This window comes from Culicoides brevitarsis, chromosome 2 (assembly GCF_036172545.1).
Source record: "Culicoides brevitarsis isolate CSIRO-B50_1 chromosome 2, AGI_CSIRO_Cbre_v1, whole genome shotgun sequence".
NCBI lineage: Eukaryota > Metazoa > Arthropoda > Insecta > Diptera > Ceratopogonidae > Culicoides > Culicoides brevitarsis.
The window spans coordinates 37,111,751-37,129,958 of record NC_087086.1 but is presented as its reverse complement, the minus strand read 5'-3'; the positions used below and the strand labels follow the sequence as shown (position 1 = coordinate 37,129,958).

General features: G+C 30.4%; 4 protein-coding genes across 4 annotated transcripts; 3 read left to right on the top strand and 1 right to left on the bottom strand.

Annotated features, from left to right (window-relative positions):
• The first annotated feature begins 482 nt into the window (after positions 1–482).
• LOC134830772 (protein mono-ADP-ribosyltransferase PARP16-like) lies at positions 483–1,720 on the top strand. The gene has a single exon (XM_063844349.1). It carries the CDS (start codon positions 560–562, stop codon positions 1,646–1,648), a length of 1,089 nt encoding a protein of 362 aa, XP_063700419.1. The 5' UTR covers positions 483–559; the 3' UTR covers positions 1,649–1,720.
• An 876-nt stretch (positions 1,721–2,596) lies between these two features.
• LOC134829928 (transmembrane protein 161B) lies at positions 2,597–7,071 on the top strand. Its single transcript, XM_063843226.1, has 5 exons — positions 2,597–2,788; positions 2,932–3,374; positions 3,435–3,650; positions 5,271–5,997; positions 6,739–7,071. The coding sequence occupies exons 1-5, from the start codon at positions 2,786–2,788 to the stop codon at positions 6,856–6,858; spliced, it is 1,509 nt and encodes a 502-aa protein (XP_063699296.1). The 5' UTR covers positions 2,597–2,785; the 3' UTR covers positions 6,859–7,071.
• Positions 7,072–7,144: 73 nt separating this feature from the next.
• On the bottom strand, positions 7,145–11,960 carry LOC134830371 (calcium homeostasis endoplasmic reticulum protein). The gene is made up of 10 exons (XM_063843825.1): positions 11,844–11,960; positions 11,563–11,742; positions 11,304–11,503; positions 11,081–11,243; positions 10,820–10,892; positions 10,450–10,524; positions 10,260–10,336; positions 10,007–10,205; positions 7,903–9,160; positions 7,145–7,279 (listed from the first exon to the last, which is right to left on the bottom strand). The coding sequence occupies exons 1-10, from the start codon at positions 11,866–11,868 to the stop codon at positions 7,178–7,180; spliced, it is 2,352 nt and encodes a 783-aa protein (XP_063699895.1). The 5' UTR covers positions 11,869–11,960; the 3' UTR covers positions 7,145–7,177.
• Positions 11,961–12,105: 145 nt separating this feature from the next.
• On the top strand, positions 12,106–18,194 carry LOC134832847 (importin-4-like). The gene is made up of 6 exons (XM_063847043.1): positions 12,106–12,276; positions 12,496–12,668; positions 12,732–14,608; positions 16,187–17,061; positions 17,616–17,793; positions 17,857–18,194. Exons 1-6 carry the CDS (start codon positions 12,223–12,225, stop codon positions 17,976–17,978), a joined length of 3,279 nt encoding a protein of 1,092 aa, XP_063703113.1. The 5' UTR covers positions 12,106–12,222; the 3' UTR covers positions 17,979–18,194.
• Positions 18,195–18,208: the final 14 nt, after the last annotated feature.

The following is an 18,208-nucleotide window of genomic DNA, read 5'->3' as shown; positions in this document are numbered from 1 at the left end:
TTAAATTCTAAAGCTTTTATTTTAAGATTTAAAAAAATGGCTTAATAGGATACTTAAGAGACTCATTGAACAAGAGAAAGACAAAAATGGGCAATGGAAAAGAAATAATTTTAAAAATACGAAACAAAGGAACTATAAAGGTCACTTCTTCAAAATCAAATACTGAATTACCTTCATGCCAATGTAACAACCTGAACTGAAATCATTGTGAATGAAATGAATCAAAAAACCGCTTTTATGAAAACATTAATGACAATTTTCAATCCAACTCTAATTACAAAAAAATTGTCTGTTTGTTTTATGAAAAACAAAAAACAATAGAAACAACATCATTCAACGCCTTCCAAAATTTGCCTAACAAAAAACCATGAAATTAGAAGCGTGAAAAGAACTCTACCGTTATTTTTGATGACCTGCTAATTCAAGAGTTTAAATTCCCAATGAGAAAGCCAACCAACAGAGTATGTGTCGGTGCCTGATGGGATAACGACGAGTCGTGTTTTGATTGGTTTGTTTACATTCCTTTTTTTCTTCAAAAACTACAACAGAAACCTTTAAAATGAATCCGAGAATTGAGTCACGGCTTCCAAAAGATGGATGGTACAAAAGAATAGACGAAGCAAAGTACGCTGTAGAACTGAAAAAACTACAAGACATCATGGACTACATAGGAAACAATTGTTATGGAGCCGAATTGAAATTGACTCTTTTTGTCGCCGCTGCAATTACATATCGTTATGATTCCTGCTGCATTCCATTCCCCGAAAAATTTAAAATTAATAATTCCGAAAAGGATATCGATAGATTGTTGAAAGCAATTGACGGTACGCCGCGTTTCATTGAACTCATGAAATACCGGACAGCAAAAGAAGTGCTTGGAAGGGATATTATTCCTTTCGATTCCATTGATTTACTTTATTGGCTGTTCATTGAAATGAAAGAATTTGTTTTGAAACATGATTATTGCCCTCGTCGCTTGACAAAGCTTCTAAAAAGCACGGAATGGGAGAGAAATAAGCCACAGTACATTTTCAAAGTTGAATATGACAAATACTCGCGAGGTGAACATACATTTTTCAATAACTATATTAATAGGGAAATTTCGAGATGTTTCGCCTTGCATGGCACCAAATTGCACAACTTGCACAACATTTTGCATCACGGATTGCAACAACATCTCAGCAAGAACGCCCTTTTCGGCGAAGGCTTGTACTTGAGCCCGGAGCTGAGTGTCAGTCTTCCCTACAGTCGAAACGGATTGGGATGGAACAAGTGCAAGTTCGGCGATAGTATGTCCATTGTCACGTTATGTGAGGTCATTGAGGATCCCCGATATGTGTCAACGTGTAACATTAAGAAACCCGAAAATAAAGATTTGCCCGAGAAATATATCGTTTGTACGAACAACGAAATGGTTCGGGTGCGATATTTGCTCGTTTATGCCAACAAAACGAGCAATCATGTTAGTGCTTTGAAGGAGAATAATTGGAAAAGTTGGTTGAATTGGCGAACGATGGCAGTTTTGTATTTGATCATTTTGATCTTTATTGGCTTTAAAGATTCGGCTTATTTGAATTATTTGAAGAAAATTTTTTTCCAAAAGGTGCAATCTACTTTAAAAGTATTTCTGGGCACGGGACGAGAGTAGAAAATATTTACAGGAATTTTACATTTTTATATTGATGAAGCATTTATAGCTCAGAGGAGATATTGAATAAAAGATGATTAAATTTAAAAAAAAAATTTTTTTTTCCATTTTTTTATTTTTTCAAATTTAATTAAAAATTATTTTAAACAACTTGAAAAAACTTGAAAAAAAAAATAAATTGTGAAAATGAAATTAAATTTTCTGATAAAATATGTCTCAATTTCATCAAAATTTTTAATTTTTATGACAAATTTTTTATTTTCATTTTAAAAATTTTTTAAAAATTATTTAAAAAAAAAATCAAAATTTAAAAAAAAAATTAATTAAATAAAATTGAACTTAAATAAAAAATAAATATTTAATTAATTTAATTTATTAATTAATAATTTTAAAAATAATTATTTAATTTTTAAAAAATTTAATTAATTAAAAATTTCAATTTTATTTCAAAGTAAATAATTAAATTTATTTATTTTCAAATTTTTTTTTTAAATTAAAAAACATAATTTACTTAATTTTTAATTTTAAAATAAATTTAATTAATTAAAAACTTTAATTTAATTAAAAATAAATAATTAAATTTTTTTTCAAAATATTTTTTGATATATTATTTTTAAAAAATTTAAAAAACTATTTTAATTAATTATTTATTTTTTAAATTAATAATAAATTTAATTTTAAAATTTAATTTTCTTTTTAAAAAAATTTAAAATTTAATTTTTTATTTTAATTAAATTAATTTTTAAATATTTCTAGTAAAAAAAATAGATTAATAAATTTCAATGAAAAATTTTGAAAATTCTTTCAAAAATCGGTGAGACGAATGAAATTGATGAACAGCTGATCTGCACCAGCATGCAAAAAAAAATTCCTGCCGACCCCAATGAGCATGGGCAGGAATTTTTTTTTTGCATGCTGGTGCAGATCAGCTGTTAGGCGAGACGAATGAAATTGATTATAAAAAGTGTTATCTAAAAATAAATATCGTCCTAAGCACTTTATTAACACCTTTTTAATTGAATAATTCCGGTGTCGCAAGAAAATGCACTAAAGAAGTCGTAATTTCGCAAGATCCGCAACTCTTAAAGACTTTTTCTGTCAAATTTCGAACAAATTCATCGCGAATCACTCATAAAAATGGTAATTTTCCGAGTTTTATCCGACTTATGAAAAATTGTATGCCATAAGTGTGCTAATTATAACAAAAGACGGCATGCAACGCATAATTTTTCTAATTTTAGACAAAAATAAAAAAAAATTTCGTGTTTTTTCTCAAATTTTAGGCGCTTCTCGGTGCTCAATTGGTCATTACGCTCGTAATGGTCAGTATTATCCAAAAATTGAGTCCTCATCTGTCGTTTGCTAAATATTTGTTGTGCAGCACGGGTCTCCTGAGGTATTTGCATCCGAGTGACGACGAGCTCAAAACGTTAGCAGGCGTCCCGAAAGAGGGCAAAAAGGGAAAAGGCAAAAACGGGCATTTTGAGTTCACCTCTTCGACTTTTCATGTGCCTCGGAACTTGGAATTTGTACTGGATACGGCGAAAATTACCCAATTTGATGTCGTGCATTTGCGATATTTCACGGAATATCAGTGGTTGCTGGACTTTAGCTTGTATGCCTTGATCGTTTATGTCATCTCGGAGGTTTATCATTATTTTATCCCGTTGAAGGATGAAGTTAATCTCAGTATGTTGTGGTGTTTGTTGGTAGTTTTCTTCGCTTTGTAAGAAATTTTTGAAGGATTTGAAGGAAAAATTATAAAAAAAAATATTTTTCTTTGTAGTAAATTGCTCGCCAGCTTGACAGTTCAGTATTTCAAGAGTGACGAGTCAATTGGAGAACGTTCAACTTGCATCGTGACGGGATTGGTGTTCCTTTTATTGGCAATGATGATATTAATTGTACCGGAAAGCAAGTTGGAAGTCGGTTTGGATCAAGCTTATTATAGTTTCAATGAAAGTGCTTCCGCCTTTTTGCAAACGCAGGGACTCCAATCCACGTAAGTTTTTTTCAGTTTCAATTTTTTGGCAGTTTTGAGTTATAAAATGATTAAAAATGATAAATTAGAGCCCTCTGACAAATTTTTATCCATTTGGAGCAAGATTTGACAAAAATTGCTTTGACACAGTTTTTGACATAGTTTTTGACACAGTTTTTCTCTTGATTTAGTTTTTAAAACAAAACTGTGTCAAAGAAAAAATTTTTTTTCAGTTTCAATTTTTTGGCAGTTTTGAGTTATAAAATGATTAAAAATGATATGTCAAAGAAAAAATTTTTTTTCAGTTTCAATTTTTTGGCAGTTTTGAGTTATAAAATGATTAAAAATGATAAATTAGGGCCCTCTGACAAATTTTTATCCATTTGGAGCAAGATTTGACAAAAATTGCTTTGACACAGTTTTTGACATAGTTTTTGACACAGTTTTTCTCTTGATTTAGTTTTTAAAACAAAACTGTGTCAAAGAAAAAATTTTTTTTCAGTTTCAATTTTTTTGCAGTTTTGAGTTATAAAATGATAAAAAATGATAAATTAGGGCCCTCTGACAAATTTTTATCCATTTGGAGCAAGATTTGACAAAAATTGCTTTGACACAGTTTTTGACATAGTTTTTGACACAGTTTTTCTCTTGATTTAGTTTTTAAAACAAAACTGTGTCAAAGAAAAAATTTTTTTCAGTTTCAATTTTTTGGCAGTTTTGAGTTATAAAATGATTAAAAATGATAAATTAGGGCCCTCTGACAAATTTTTATCCATTTGGAGCAAGATTTGACAAAAATTGCTTTGACACAGTTTTTGACATAGTTTTTGACACAGTTTTTCTCTTGATTTAGTTTTTAAAACAAAACTGTGTCAAAGAAAAAATTTTTTTTCAGTTTCAATTTTTTGGCAGTTTTGAGTTATAAAATGATTAAAAATGATAAATTAGGGCCCTCTGACAAATTTTTATCCATTTGGAGCAAGATTTGACAAAAATTGCTTTGACACAGTTTTTGACATAGTTTTTGACACAGTTTTTCTCTTGATTTAGTTTTTAAAACAAAACTGTGTCAAAGAAAAAATTTTTTTCAGTTTCAATTTTTTGGCAGTTTTGAGTTATAAAATGATTAAAAATGATAAATTAGGGCCCTCTGACAAATTTTTATCCATTTGGAGCAAGATTTGACAAAAATTGCTTTGACACAGTTTTTGACATAGTTTTTGACACAGTTTTTCTCTTGATTTAGTTTTTAAAACAAAACTGTGTCAAAGAAAAAATTTTTTTCAGTTTCAATTTTTTGGCAGTTTTGAGTTATAAAATGATTAAAAATGATAAATTAGGGCCCTCTGACAAATTTTTATCCATTTGGAGCAAGATTTGACAAAATTGCTTTGACATAGTTTTTGATTTAATTTTTTTTGACAAATTTTTATCCATTTGGAGCAAGATTTGCAAAAATTGCTTTGACATAGTTTTTGATTTAATTTTTTTTTGTTTTATAAAAAAATCTCTTTTAACTTTAATTTTAACTTTATCTTATATTTTTTCATTATTTTTTTTTTAATTTAAAAAATATGTTGACTATTTTTTGACTTTTTTACCGAAAAAAAAATAATCAAAAATATTTTTTTTAATTTTCAGCGGTCCAGCTTCCAAACTCATCGTGAAATTCGGCATTGCTGTCACTTGTGCGATTCTCGGAGCATTTTTCACCTTCCCTGGCTTACGAATGGCTCGAATGCATTACGACTCCCTAAAATACTGCAAAGATCGTTTCATCGTTCGTCTCTTGTTGAACATCAGTTTCGCGATGCCTTTCTTCCTCGTGCTCTTATGGATTCGTCCCATCAGCAAAGATTACCTCACATCTCACGTTTGGTCCGGAATGAGTGAACCTCTGCTCACGCCAGCTGCCTTCGATACGCTCCGATTGGCGCTCGTTGCTGCAACTGTCATTTTACGCATCGCCCTCATGCCGGTTTATCTGCAAGCGTATCTCAATCTCGCTTACGATCGGATCGAAGAGATGAAAAAAGAAGCAGGTCGCATCACGAATGTCGATTTGCAACGCAAGATTTCGTCAATTTTCTACTATTTGTGTGTCGTGACGTTGCAATATGTCGCGCCGATTATCATGTGTCTCTTTTTTGCGTTCATGTACAAGACGCTCGGAGGGTTTTCGTGGATCGGAACCGCGAATTCGTTGGAAGAACATATTGGATTGTGCCCAATGGAGCCTCCAACGACGACTCCGGCGACAGTTGATGCCGTGGAAGATTTAGTTGATAATGTCGCGGAAGCAATTGAAGAGTCGAACATCTTTAATACTGCCAAATATTTTCAAACTTCGTTGCAAGGACTGAAAAATGTAAGAAAAAAAATATTTTTTTTTTTAATTTTTTTCTATAAAAAAATACAAAGTTTTGAAATTTCTTAAAATTTTTACCTTAAAAATTAAAAAAAAATATACAATTACAAAAAATTACTTTTTTTTGTCAAAAAATTTTACGAAAATTTTATTTTTGAAGCCAATTAAGAAAATTCATGAAATTTTTGAACATTTTTTGTTTAAAATATTAATTTTTGAACCTAAAATTTTTCCAAATGGTTCAAAAATTTTTATTTTTAAAATAAAAATTTGGTCAAAATAAATTTTAAATCTTTTCTTAATTTTAATTTTATTTTTTTTTTTTAAAGAGTTTTTTCAAATAAATTTTTAGTTTTGATGTCAAAATATTTTGAAAAATTTCAAATTTTACAATTTTTTTATTTTAAAAAATTATTATTTTTTTAGAGAATTTAAAAAAAAATTTCGAAATTCTTTGGAAAAATTTGAATTTATTTTTTTAATATTAAAATATTTTAGAAATTTTTTGATAAAATTTGTATTTAATTATTTATTTTCTAAAAGAATAAAATTTAATAAATTTTTCGATTTTTTTTAAATTAAAAAAAATAATAATAAAATTAATTTTTGTAAATTTTCAAAATATTGCTTAAAAAATTTTAAGAATTGAAAGAATTTTTTCATAAAATTTTGAATTTTTTGGAAAAAAAAAATTAAAAACTTAAAAATTTTCATAATTTTAATATATTATTTTTCTTCCAGATCTTTACAACTGAAGTCTATCGAGGACTCATGGGATTCGCTACTTGGTGGACATGTTTCTTGTGGTTCACAACTTCCTCACTCGGCATGTTCTATCAATCGTATTTCACCAAATCATAGTCACTTTTTCATGGACTTTTTCAATCAAAAACTCATTTTAACTCGATTTTAATTCGTAATTTATTATTTGAACCACGGAATTTTCTTGCTTTGTAGATTTAGAGTCGTACTTTTGTCTGTACGCCGCACAAAATTAGGCATTTTACGAGAAAAATAGCATTTATAAGACATTTTTGTTGAATGTTTTTTTGTTTGTTTTTAAGAATAAATAAAAAAAAGGAATTTTAAAGTGATTTGTGATTTTTTTTTTATTTCAATTTTTTACAATTTTTTAACAAAAATCGAGAGTTTCATGCAGGTTTGATGATTTTTTGTTGTCTTAAGAACGTTCGTCTCGTGATCGAATGCGATGAATAAAACTATTGGCTTTATTTCGACGAAAACTTTCATATGGATCGGCTTGCGTTGATGCTCCGACTCCCTGAAAATATAAAAAAAAAAAATTAGTAAATTTTTTTTATTAAAAAAATAGTTCAAAAATAATTTTTTAATTTTTTTAATTATTTTTTTTATACGAAAATTCGTTAAAAAAAACTCTTTTTTCTTCAGAAAATATTTTAAAAATTTTTTTTTTTTTGAAAATCATTCGAACAAAACTTATTCGAAATTTTTTTTTCTTTAAAAATTAATTTTTTTCTTGAAAAATAGGTTTTTTTCGAAATTAAATTTTTTTTCGAAATTAAATTTTTTTTTTCGAAATAAAATTTTTTTCGAAATTAGTTTTTTTTCTTCGAAAATCTTTTTTGATTTATTTTTTTTTCTGCGTAAGAATTTTATAAAAATTTCACTTTTTTCCTTCAAAAATTAGAATTTTTTCGAAAATGAAAATTTTTTATTTTAAAACTTTTATCTTCGAAAATAAAATTTGTTTTTCGAACATAAAATTTTTTTTCGAAATTAATTTTTTCCTTCGAAAATAAATATTTTTAAATTTAAAGTTATTGCGAAAAAATTCTTAAAAATTTAATTTTATTATTAAAATTCTTAAAAATTAAAATGAAAAATATCGAAAGTTCGAATAAATTTCGAAATTCAAAAACTTACTTTGTACAAATCCTGCTTATCGCGAACTTCTCCCGCGGAAATTGGTTGATCGATTCCCTGTGCCGCAACGCCAAGTCCTTTTCCGCTGCCTCCCCAGCCCATTTTCATCAACATTTGATGTCCCTTATTCGATTCTTCGATGAATTCGCTTGCAGTTTTCGTATATGAAGCTCCTGCAAAACTCGCCATCGGCGGCGAAATCGATCTTTCTCGTTCGCGGATGTTTTTGTGACGCGACGGCGGTGTAATTGATCGTTGTCGGCGATTTCTATTGCGACTCGGGGGTGATGGCGAACGAGATTTCATCGCAGGCGACGGAGATTTACTTTTACTCTTGGATCGGGAACGACTTCGGGTGCGACTTTTCGACCGATAACATCTTTTATTTTTCCTTCGAGGCGGTTTAAGAAGCGCCGGATCGATCGGAGTCGGAGAACGGGATCTTTCACGCACTCCTTGAGCAATTTCTTCTTCTTTTTGCTTCTTTGCCGAATTTTTGACCTTGAAATATTCGTACAAGCCGAGTTTTTCCCATCCTTCGCCGTCGCGAGGGCGTTCGTGAGATGGCAACGCGTAAAAAGCCTCGACAGCGGATAAAAGACGTTCACTCGGCGCCACGGGAGCAGGAAGTTTAATCAACGCGGGGTCCAGAGGTTTGTAATTGTAATCTTCGAGACGAATTAAAGGAACCATTAAACCCGCTGGAAGGTCAAAATATGGCAATTTCGGCGTCAAATCTTCAACAATCGAAGGAGGCGGTTCGGAATTTGCGGCAGAATTTCCTGTCGAAGGCGGCGGTTGATCGAAAATACCCGGCGGAGGTCTCGACATGTCGGGAATTTGCGGCGGAGGTAGCGAGTAATCGTTCATCGTGCGTTGTTGTTGCGGCGAATCGACGTGAGAATACAAATCGTCGCGTTGGGGATTTTTTGAGGGCGGTGCTTGTGTCACTAACGTTGGAATATTGCGCAGCGGCGAATTAGCAACGCCCGGCGGAAGATTGTTGCTGTTGTTATTGGCGTTGTTCGCGTTTCCGTTACTCAGTTGCATCTGGATTTGTTGAATGATTGACGATAGTTGAGGATTTAAGACGGGATTTTGTCCTCCGGGTTGACCAACGACGGGAATTTGATGTTGTTGCTGCTGATTTTGAAGCAACATTTGGATGCCTTGTTGTTCGAGTTGCTGTTTTTGCGTTTCCAGTATTTGGATTTGACGAGCTGCGTGATCCGCGAATACTTGATGTTGTTGTTGGTAACTAAAAATATTAAAGGAAAATTATTAAAAAATATTTTTATGAAGAAAAAGATTAAAATTTTTAACAAAATTTATTAAAAATTTATTTTTTTCAACCAAAATTATTCAAAATTTATTTTTTTATATGAAAAATTTAATTTTTTTGACGAAAAATCTTCAAAAATTAATTTTTTGCAAATTTTCAATAAGAAATTTATTTTTTTTTACAATAAAAATACTTATTTTTTTTTATAACGAGAATTTTTAAAATTAATTTTATGGTTAGAAAATTTAATTTTCTTCAACGAAATAAGACAAAAATTAAAATTTTGATAGAAATGTTAATTAAAAAAATATTTTTAAAAATAATTAAAAACTTCATTTTTTTAAAAATCTCTTATAAAAAATTTTCAAAAATTAATTAGAAAATTATAGAAAGAAAATTATTTTAAGAAAATGATTTTTTTGTCCATGAAAATTTAAATAAAGGTAATTTTCATTAAAAAAATTTGTAAAAAATTAAAAAAAAATATTTTGTTAAATTTTTTTCAAAGAAAAATCTTTTAAAATTAAAAAAAATTTGTCAAAAAAATTTTTTTGGAAAAAAAAATAATTTTGTTGAAAAAAAAATTAAAAAAAATTACCAAATTACTTAAAATTTGTAAAAAAATTTTTATAAAAAAAAAATTTAATTTAAAAAATTTGTAATTTTTTAATTTTTTTTGATAAAAATCTCAATTTTATGCATCAAAAATTACAAAAAAAAATTTTTTTTTTTAAATTTAATTTTTCACATTGAAAATTTTTAAAAAATTTCTTATCAAATTTCATGAAAAAAATTTTTTTTCATTAAAAACAAATTACTTACTTCTCATAAGTAGCCTTCGAAGCCTGTGTCAATGGAGCAATAATAGCTGCATGTTGCGTCAAAAGACTCGCTTGATACTCCTGAATTGACGACGGCGGCGATTTTAGCTTTGAAATCACACAAGCGTCGAAAAAATTCGCTTTTGACTCCCACAGCGTGAGTAATTTCGTCAATTTTGCTCGTTGTTCCTCGGAAGCACCTAAAAAAAATTTTAATTAATTTTAAATTTTGCAAATTTTATTTAAAAACTTACACATTTGAGCATTACAGAACATTGGAATCACGACATTTTCCAAAAATTTCTTTAGTTCGTCAGAATTTTTCCTTACACTGTAAACGAAAAAAACATGAAAAAAATTAAAATTTGTCAAAAAATTTATTTTAAAAAGAAAAAATGAAAATTTTAAGAAAACTTTTTGAAAAAAATTAAATTTTGAACTTACCAGTGATGAATTACATCATTTACTAAATAAATCAAATGAAGTTTCTGTGTAAATGGAGCACCTTCGGTCATGACCCTGTTGTTCGTTAATATTTTTTTCATATAAATTTTACGTTTTTTGGATTTTTTTTAATTATTTTTTTGATGGACGGAGAGAAAATGGAGAAGAAAAGAAAAAAATATTTGGTGTGAGTTACTGTAATCAACGTGAAATGCTAAAAAAATCACGAAAAACTCGAAAAATTTGAAATTTTTTTGATTACAATAACACGACACGCGAATTAAGTTAAAATTTTTACGGGGAGACCTGAAAATTTTGTCTGAGAGGACAAAAAAAGTTTTGTTTTAAAAAAAATTCTTCAAAAAATTACTTCTTTAAAAGATACTGTGAAACAACTTGACATTTTGACTCATCAGAAGTGTGCTGTAATATCCAGCTTTTGCCTAAAATTGCAATTATAACAAGAAAATTATCAATTTTTTTCATAAAAAAATTTTTTGTTTAGTGAGAAAAAGTGGGAAACTGAATAAAATCACGAAAAAATCAACAAAAAATACGAAGGAAAGTACGGAGGGTTGCGTTGAATTTGAATTTTTAATAGAAAAATGACTAAAAATGAGCAAAAAATTACCGTTGGAGATGCTATCCTTCGTGCAGGACTCGATAATGGGCTGCAAAACGGCATCAAAGTCCGAAAGTTTGATTCCCGCTTCATCCGCTTGCCTTTGCAGCAGTTCAGCTTGAGCGATTTTCACAGCGGCATCGATTTGGCTTTGTTGTTGCGTTAAAAGGACCTGAAAAAAAATTTTTTTAATAAAAAAAATCCTTTTAAATTAATTTTTAATGAAATTTACACTGTGCTGCGCTTGCAAATTCAACTCCGACTGCTTAATTTGTTCCCGTAATTTATTTTGTTGTACATTAATTGCCTCAATTTGGGCGGTATTTGGATTCTGCTGCACTTGTGGCAAGACATTCGGCAATGTTGGTGCATTATTTTGCCATATCGGAGGCGGTTGACCCGTTTGGAGCCCCTGCGGAGGCATATTTCCTACTAAAAAAATAAAATTTATCAAAAATTCGATAAAAAAATGAAAAAAAATCAAAACTCACGTCGCTCCCTTTCCCGTTCCTTCTCTTTACGCCATTGATAGTAGCTGAAAAACTCGCCGCCATACAAAAATGCAAACTTTGGATTGTTTTGCTGCTTATTTCGCGTCATTTGTTCAAACTCCAAGCCATTGCGGGCAACGAACTCTGCCAATTTATCAATTATATTGCGGAGATTTTGATCTAAAACGAAAATTAAAAAAATTATCGGCAAAATTTTATACGGGATAAATTTAAAACATCAAATTTTACGAGAAATATAAAAAATATTGACAAAATTTTACCTTGCGGCGCTGGCGGGCCTTCCATTTTCGCAATTTTTAATATTTTATTAACTAAATTTCCTCTTTTTTCCACATAAAATTCGATTTTTACGACAATTTTTCTCGGAATTGTTAATTTTTCTGCTTCAATGTTAGGATTTGCCTTGTGCTAATTCAAAAAATACGAAAAACAGTATTTGAGACGACTGAAATTGATAAATCCCGCGGAAAACTGTACCGTATTCGTCCGAAAACAAATCGTGGCATATTTTTAGCCGAAAACAGTAGCAGCAAAATTTGCGGAATTGAGCTGCTTTGAAAATTTCTTCGAATTTTCTTTGATTTTCGCCCATTTTCTTCGCATCAATTGCTGAAATCGCGCCCAAAAGACGCAAAAAAGATGGAAAATATAATTAAAAACTTGCTGGTAGCTGACAGTGAGGTTATTTCCAAGGTAAGTCTCGCAAAATTTACATCCCCCCGGTCTTTCCCTTCCCATGTGCTTTCTTACATCGTTGTTCGTACGTGCACGATTAATACGTGAACAAAATTTTTTTTCCAAAAGAATTCGTCAATTATGAGTCATTTGTTTAATTTTCATGCCATGTGCTCTATTTCAGTTCAGAAATCTCAAAAAATGCAAAAATTAATAAAATTTTAAATTTTTTTACAGGCAACAGCTGAGCTGCAAGAAGCCTTCAAGCGCCCGGAGACAGTTCCGCTGCTTTGTGACCTCGTCGTTTCCAATCCAGACGTTCAAGTGCGTCAATATGCGGCGACTTTACTCCGAAAACGTCTCGGCAAACTAAAAAATTGGCAATTGGTTGCCGCGGAACATCAAGCAATGTAAATTTTTCAATTAAAATTAATTAAAAAAATTTTTTTTCATCAAAAATCTTAATTTTTCAGCATCCGCAATGGAATGTTGCGTGCCATCAGTACAGAAACGGAGCGTCCCGCACGAAATGCCATCACCGCGTTCGTTGGCGTGCTCGTGCGACACGAATTTGGCAAAAATCACGAATGGGAGCAACAAGTTTTGTCCTTTGTCTTTGACAGTATCGCCTCAAATGACCCAGCGACGAGCGAATTAGGCGCCCAAACCTTCGCCACACTCACGGATAATGCTCCGGATCAATTTGTGCCGCACTTGCAGGCAGTTTTTCAGATGTATTCGGCCGTTTTGACAGCTACAGCTGCCAGCGGGAACATGACAAGCAACACAGTTTACCATATTTTGGTCGGCGTGGGGCATTTGATCCCCTTTTCCTTCGGGGAACTCAACAGTTTGGCCGAAAGAACGTTCACCGACTCAATTCCATACGTTCTCCAAGCCTTAAATGGCTTCGCCGCCAAAGACGGGGAACAATTCATCAACGCTTTCGACATTTTAGAGAACTTGGCGGAGGAAAATGTCAAAGTAGTGGGCGCCCATTTGCAACACATCGTCGAATTTTGTCTCGCGGTCGTCGCCAATGCCGAATTAGAGGATAGTGTTCGTGTCAAAACCGTCACTTACCTTGGTTGGTTGATCCGTTTGCGGAAAAAACAGATTATAAAGTTGAAATTGGTCGATAGGATCATTCATACGTTGTTTGAACTCATGTCGAGTCCCGTGGAAGATGACGACGAAGAGGAAGAATATTTCGGATCGAATGAAGTTTCGACGCCCATGACCTGTGCAACTCAAACGATGGATGTTTTAGCCTTGAATGTCCCTCCGAAGCAGTTAATCCCGAGTCTTTTAGCTTTACTCGAGCCGGCGTTGAAGGGCGACAACCCTTTACACAAAAAAGCTTCGTATTTATGCATCGCCGTCATCGCTGAAGGTTGTTCCGAAGCGATTTGCTCGAAATATTTGCGCCCCCTATTGGACTGCATCAAAGTTGGCATCGTCGACCAAACGACAATCGTTCGCAATGCCGCTTTATTCGCTTTGGGGCAATTTTCGGAGCATCTCCAGCCAGAAATCTCCCAATATGCGTCGGAAATCCTCCCGATTCTCTTCCGTTTCTTGCAAGAATTGTGTTTAATCATTGCCAATAACGGCGAGGAGCCTGCCCATCTCGATCGGGTATTCTATGCACTCGAAACGTACTGCGAAAATTTAGAAGACGCTCTAATTCCGTACTTGCCAGAGCTCATGGAGCGTCTAATTGAAGCTTTAAACCCGAAAAACTCCGTACATTTGCGAGAATTAGCGCTGAGTGCTGTCACATGCACCACAAATGCCGCAAAATCGAATATGGTGCCGTACTTTCAGAAGTTAATCGAGTTGTTGAAACCCTATTTGGTCGTTACCGAAGATCCTGACATCGAAACTTTACGTCCTCATGCAATAGATACATTGGCGGCACTCGCAAGACAAATTGGAAAAGAAAATTTTATGGTAATTGCGAATGATACGATGAACATTGGCTTTACGCTGCTGCAAGGAGTTGAGGAACCAGAGACTCGGAGGGCTTGTTACAACCTTTTTGCGTCGATTTCCGCTACGGTGAACGAAATGATGGCACAAGTCCCGTTAGACAAGATCGTCGGAATGATGATTGAAAGCGTAAAAAGCACCGAAGGCATCATTCCGACGTTCAAAGAGGACGACGAAGCCTTGGATGTGGTTGATACGGAGCCTGAGCCGCAAGACGAGAACCAAGAAATCGATATTGAGCAATCGGACGACGAGGAGGACGATGATGATGACATCGCGGGATATTCCGTGGAGAATGCCTACATGGACGAGAAGGAAGAAGCGATTTTAGCGCTTTGCGAATTAGCTGAACATACAGGTACTTGCAAGAAAAAAATATTTTTGGCGATCAAAAAAAAATTTCATTAAAATATAGTTTAACGGGGTCTCAAATGTTTCAAAATGATAATTTTTTCGTACCTTTTGAACATAATGAGAGGTTTAAGAGCAATATGATCTATGAAATATCTTCATAAAATTTTCTCAGATTTCACGTAAAATCATAAATTTTCTGATCTGAGCTCACACTCGTCAAGACATTTAGTAAAAAACGTCAAAATTGAAGGTTAGGCGATTAAAATGACAATTTTTGAATATTATAAATTTTCAAAATCAAACTTTATGAGTGTATTGTACATCAAAAACGTAACAATTTTTGTTTTACAACTTTTTCATAGCATACATTGAGGCCGCTCCAAATGAAAATCAAAAATAAAGTCCAAAATTTTTGAAAAAAAAATGAAATGGGGGGGGGGGGCGCAAAAAAAAAAAAAAAAAATTTAAATAAATTTAAAAATAAAAAAAATTATATTTTAATTTTAATAAAATTATTTAGTAAAAAATTTTAAAAAAAAAATTTATAAAAAATTTTAAAAAATTATTTTAAAAAATTGTTTTAAAAATCATATTTTAAAAATTTTCTTCTCTAAAATATTAAAAAATAAAATTAAAAATTTTTTTTTCAAATTAAATGACAGTTATTTTTTATGATATTTAATTTTTATCTAAAAATGACTTCTAAAATCAATTTTTAATTTGAAAATTTCGAAGAAGATTATTAAAAAACAATAAAAATGTTGATCAACGATAAAAAATTGCAAACATTTTGTCATTTTGTATGAAAATAAGTATTTCAAAAATTTTTTTTTTATTTTGCCCCCCCCCATTTTATTTTCAAAAATTTTGGACTTTATTTTGGATTTTCATTTGGAGCGGCCAATACAACACTTTCATAGCATGCATTGAGGCCGCTCCAAATGAAAAAAAAAATTGAAAAAAAAAATATATTTAAAAAAATATTTAAAAAATATATTAAAAAAAATTTTAAAAAAAATTATTTAAAAAAAAATAAAAAAAAAAAATTTTTAAATTTTCAAAAAAAATTTAAAAAAAAAAATTTAAAAAAAAAAAAAAAAGTAAAAAAAAAAATTTTTAAGAAGAAAAAAACGCACTAAAAAGATAAATTAAGGGTAATAAAACTCCACATTTTTAGTTTTTAATTTATAATTGCTGACCAAAGGAACTTGAAAAAATATGAAAAAAGCCCAAAAAATTTTGTCCTTTTGTGTTTTTAATTTTTTTTTTACTTTTTAGTTTGTTTTTTAAAATGTTTTTTTCAGTGTGTTTTAACACTTTTTTTTAAATATTTTTTTAAAAATTTTGAAAAATAAATTTTATTTTATGAAAAATTTTTTAAGTATAATTTTTTAAGTCGATATTTGATTTTTTAATTTTTTTTAAAAATTTTTTTTTAAATAATTTTTTTTTAAAAAATTTGATAAAAAAAATTCACTCATATAATTAAATTTTGAAAAATATTTAATATCAAAAATTGTCATTTTCATCACCCAACCTTCAATTTTGATGATTTTATCTACAATTTTACCACAACTTACAGGTACCGCCTTCGCTCCTTACCTGGCAACGAGTTTTGAGGAGATTTACAAGTGCATCAATTTCCCAAATGAAGACATTCGACGAGTTTCGGTCGAAGCCTTGAAGCAATTTGTCATTTCTCTCTTCAAATTGGGCGATATCGAGGGTTCGCAACGTGCTTTGTTGATCCTCATCCCGAAATTAAGTGAACTCATCCGTACCGATGAAGAAAGGCTCGTTGTTATTGCGGCCTTGGATGCGTTTAATGAGATCCTGAGAAATCTCAAAGGCGCGGGAATCACAGCTGATGGTCAAAAAGAGGCGATTTTCGGATGTATTACGGATGTTTTGAACGGAAAAGTCGCCTGTCAATACGAGGAACAAGAAGCAGGTCAAAATGAAGACGCGGAGGAATCGGAATATGATGAAGCCATTATCGAACAAGCGGGAGATATTTTGCCACGATTTGGGTTGGCGCTGAATCCGGCGGAATTTTCACATTATTTCAGTCAAATATTTCCCTTTTTCATTCATAAAATTGAAAAAACGAAGCATAAGGATGAAACGACAGATTCGCAACGCGCATTTGCCATTGGAGTGCTTTCGGAGTGTTTTGAAGCGTTGAAGGATCAGTCGTCGCAGTGGTTTGACACGTTGCTGCCCATTTTCTTGTCGTGCGTTAATGATCGGAACGATGAGGTGCGTAATAACACGATTTTTGGACTTGGAGAGATGGTTTTGTATGCAGGAGAAATTGCTCACAAGTATTTCCCACAAATTTTGGCGGCATTGTCGCAAGGTGTGTCGAATGAGTCGCACGCTGGAACGTTAGATAATATTTGTGGAGCATTAGCGAGACTTATTTTGGCGAATAGTTCCTTGGTACCATTGAATGACGTGAGTTTTTAATAATTTTTTATTTAGATTTTTATTTATTTTATTTTTTTTTAATTAAAAATTCAATTTTTTTTTAATTTTATTATTTTTTAATATATTTTTTTTTTAATTTTTTTAATTTATTTTTTTTTATTTTTCGTATTAAATTTTTAATTTAATTTTTTTTCAAATTTTTTAAATTATTTTTATTTTTTGCCTTTTTAATTTTTTTTATTTCAAAATTTTATTTTTATTTATTTTTTTTGAAAATTCAATTTTATTATTTTTTAAAAAAATTAAAATATTTTTTTTTTATTTTTTTTAAAATATTTTTTTTAATTTTTTTTTTATATTTTTTAATTTTTATTTATTTTTTTTAAATTTAATTTAATTTTATTATTTTTTTCAAAATATAATTTTATTATTTTTTTTTTAAATTTAATTTTATTATTTTTTTTAAATTAAAATATTTTTTTTTAAATATTTTTTTTTTATTGTGAAAATTTTAATTTAAAATTTATTTTTTTTAATTTAAAAAAAACAATAACAAAAAAATTTTTTTTTTTTCATTAAAGGTCTTACCAAGTTTCATCCAATACCTTCCGCTACGTGAAGATTTCGATGAAAATCAAGCCATTTTCAAAGCTTTTGCATTAGTCTACCAACAAGGAAATGACGCCCTGTTGCCTCTCATGGATAAAATTTCGGTTATTGGTTTAACGGCGCTCGCTAAAAAGCAATATAGCGAAGATGGTAAAATATTTTCTCATTAAAAATTTATTTTTTTTGCTAATTAATTTTTTTTTACCTTTTTAGAAACTCGCGACATCATCACATCATTCTTGCGTCAAGTTGCTCAAGATTTTCCCGCCAAATTCCAAGAAGCGGCCAATAGCGATCCAGAATTGCTTGCATTTGTTCAACAAAATTTTAACTAAAACTCTTCCTTAAAAATAATATTTTTTTTTTGCATGAAAAAATTTTCTAAATATTTTTGTATTCACAAGAGATAAAAAAAATAATGTTGCTTTTTATGTTTGAAGCTGAATTATATCTAACGAAAAAATTGTACTTTTTATGATGAAAGTAAAAAAAAAAGAAAAATTTATTGTAAAATGTTTATCAAGAACTTTAATAAAGAAAAGTTACAGAAATAAAAATAAAATAT

Coding starts and splice junctions, on each gene's coding strand:
- LOC134830772 (XM_063844349.1), top strand. CDS start 560: ATGAATCCGAGAATTGAGTCACGGCTTCCAAAAGATGGATGGTACAAA.
- LOC134829928 (XM_063843226.1), top strand. Junction 3,651..5,270: donor ACGCAGGGACTCCAATCCAC/GTAAGTTTTTTT, acceptor TTTAATTTTCAG/CGGTCCAGCTTCCAAACTCA. Junction 5,998..6,738: donor CGTTGCAAGGACTGAAAAAT/GTAAGAAAAAAA, acceptor TTTTTCTTCCAG/ATCTTTACAACTGAAGTCTA.
- LOC134830371 (XM_063843825.1), bottom strand. CDS start 11,868: ATGGAAGGCCCGCCAGCGCCGCAAG. Junction 11,244..11,303: donor ATTTGCAAGCGCAGCACAGT/GTAAATTTCATT, acceptor ATTTTTTTTCAG/GTCCTTTTAACGCAACAACA. Junction 10,525..10,819: donor TCACAGTATCTTTTAAAGAA/GTAATTTTTTGA, acceptor AACGAACAACAG/GGTCATGACCGAAGGTGCTC.
- LOC134832847 (XM_063847043.1), top strand. CDS start 12,223: ATGGAAAATATAATTAAAAACTTGCTGGTAGCTGACAGTGAGGTTATT. Junction 14,609..16,186: donor CGAATTAGCTGAACATACAG/GTACTTGCAAGA, acceptor CACAACTTACAG/GTACCGCCTTCGCTCCTTAC. Junction 17,062..17,615: donor CCTTGGTACCATTGAATGAC/GTGAGTTTTTAA, acceptor TTTTCATTAAAG/GTCTTACCAAGTTTCATCCA.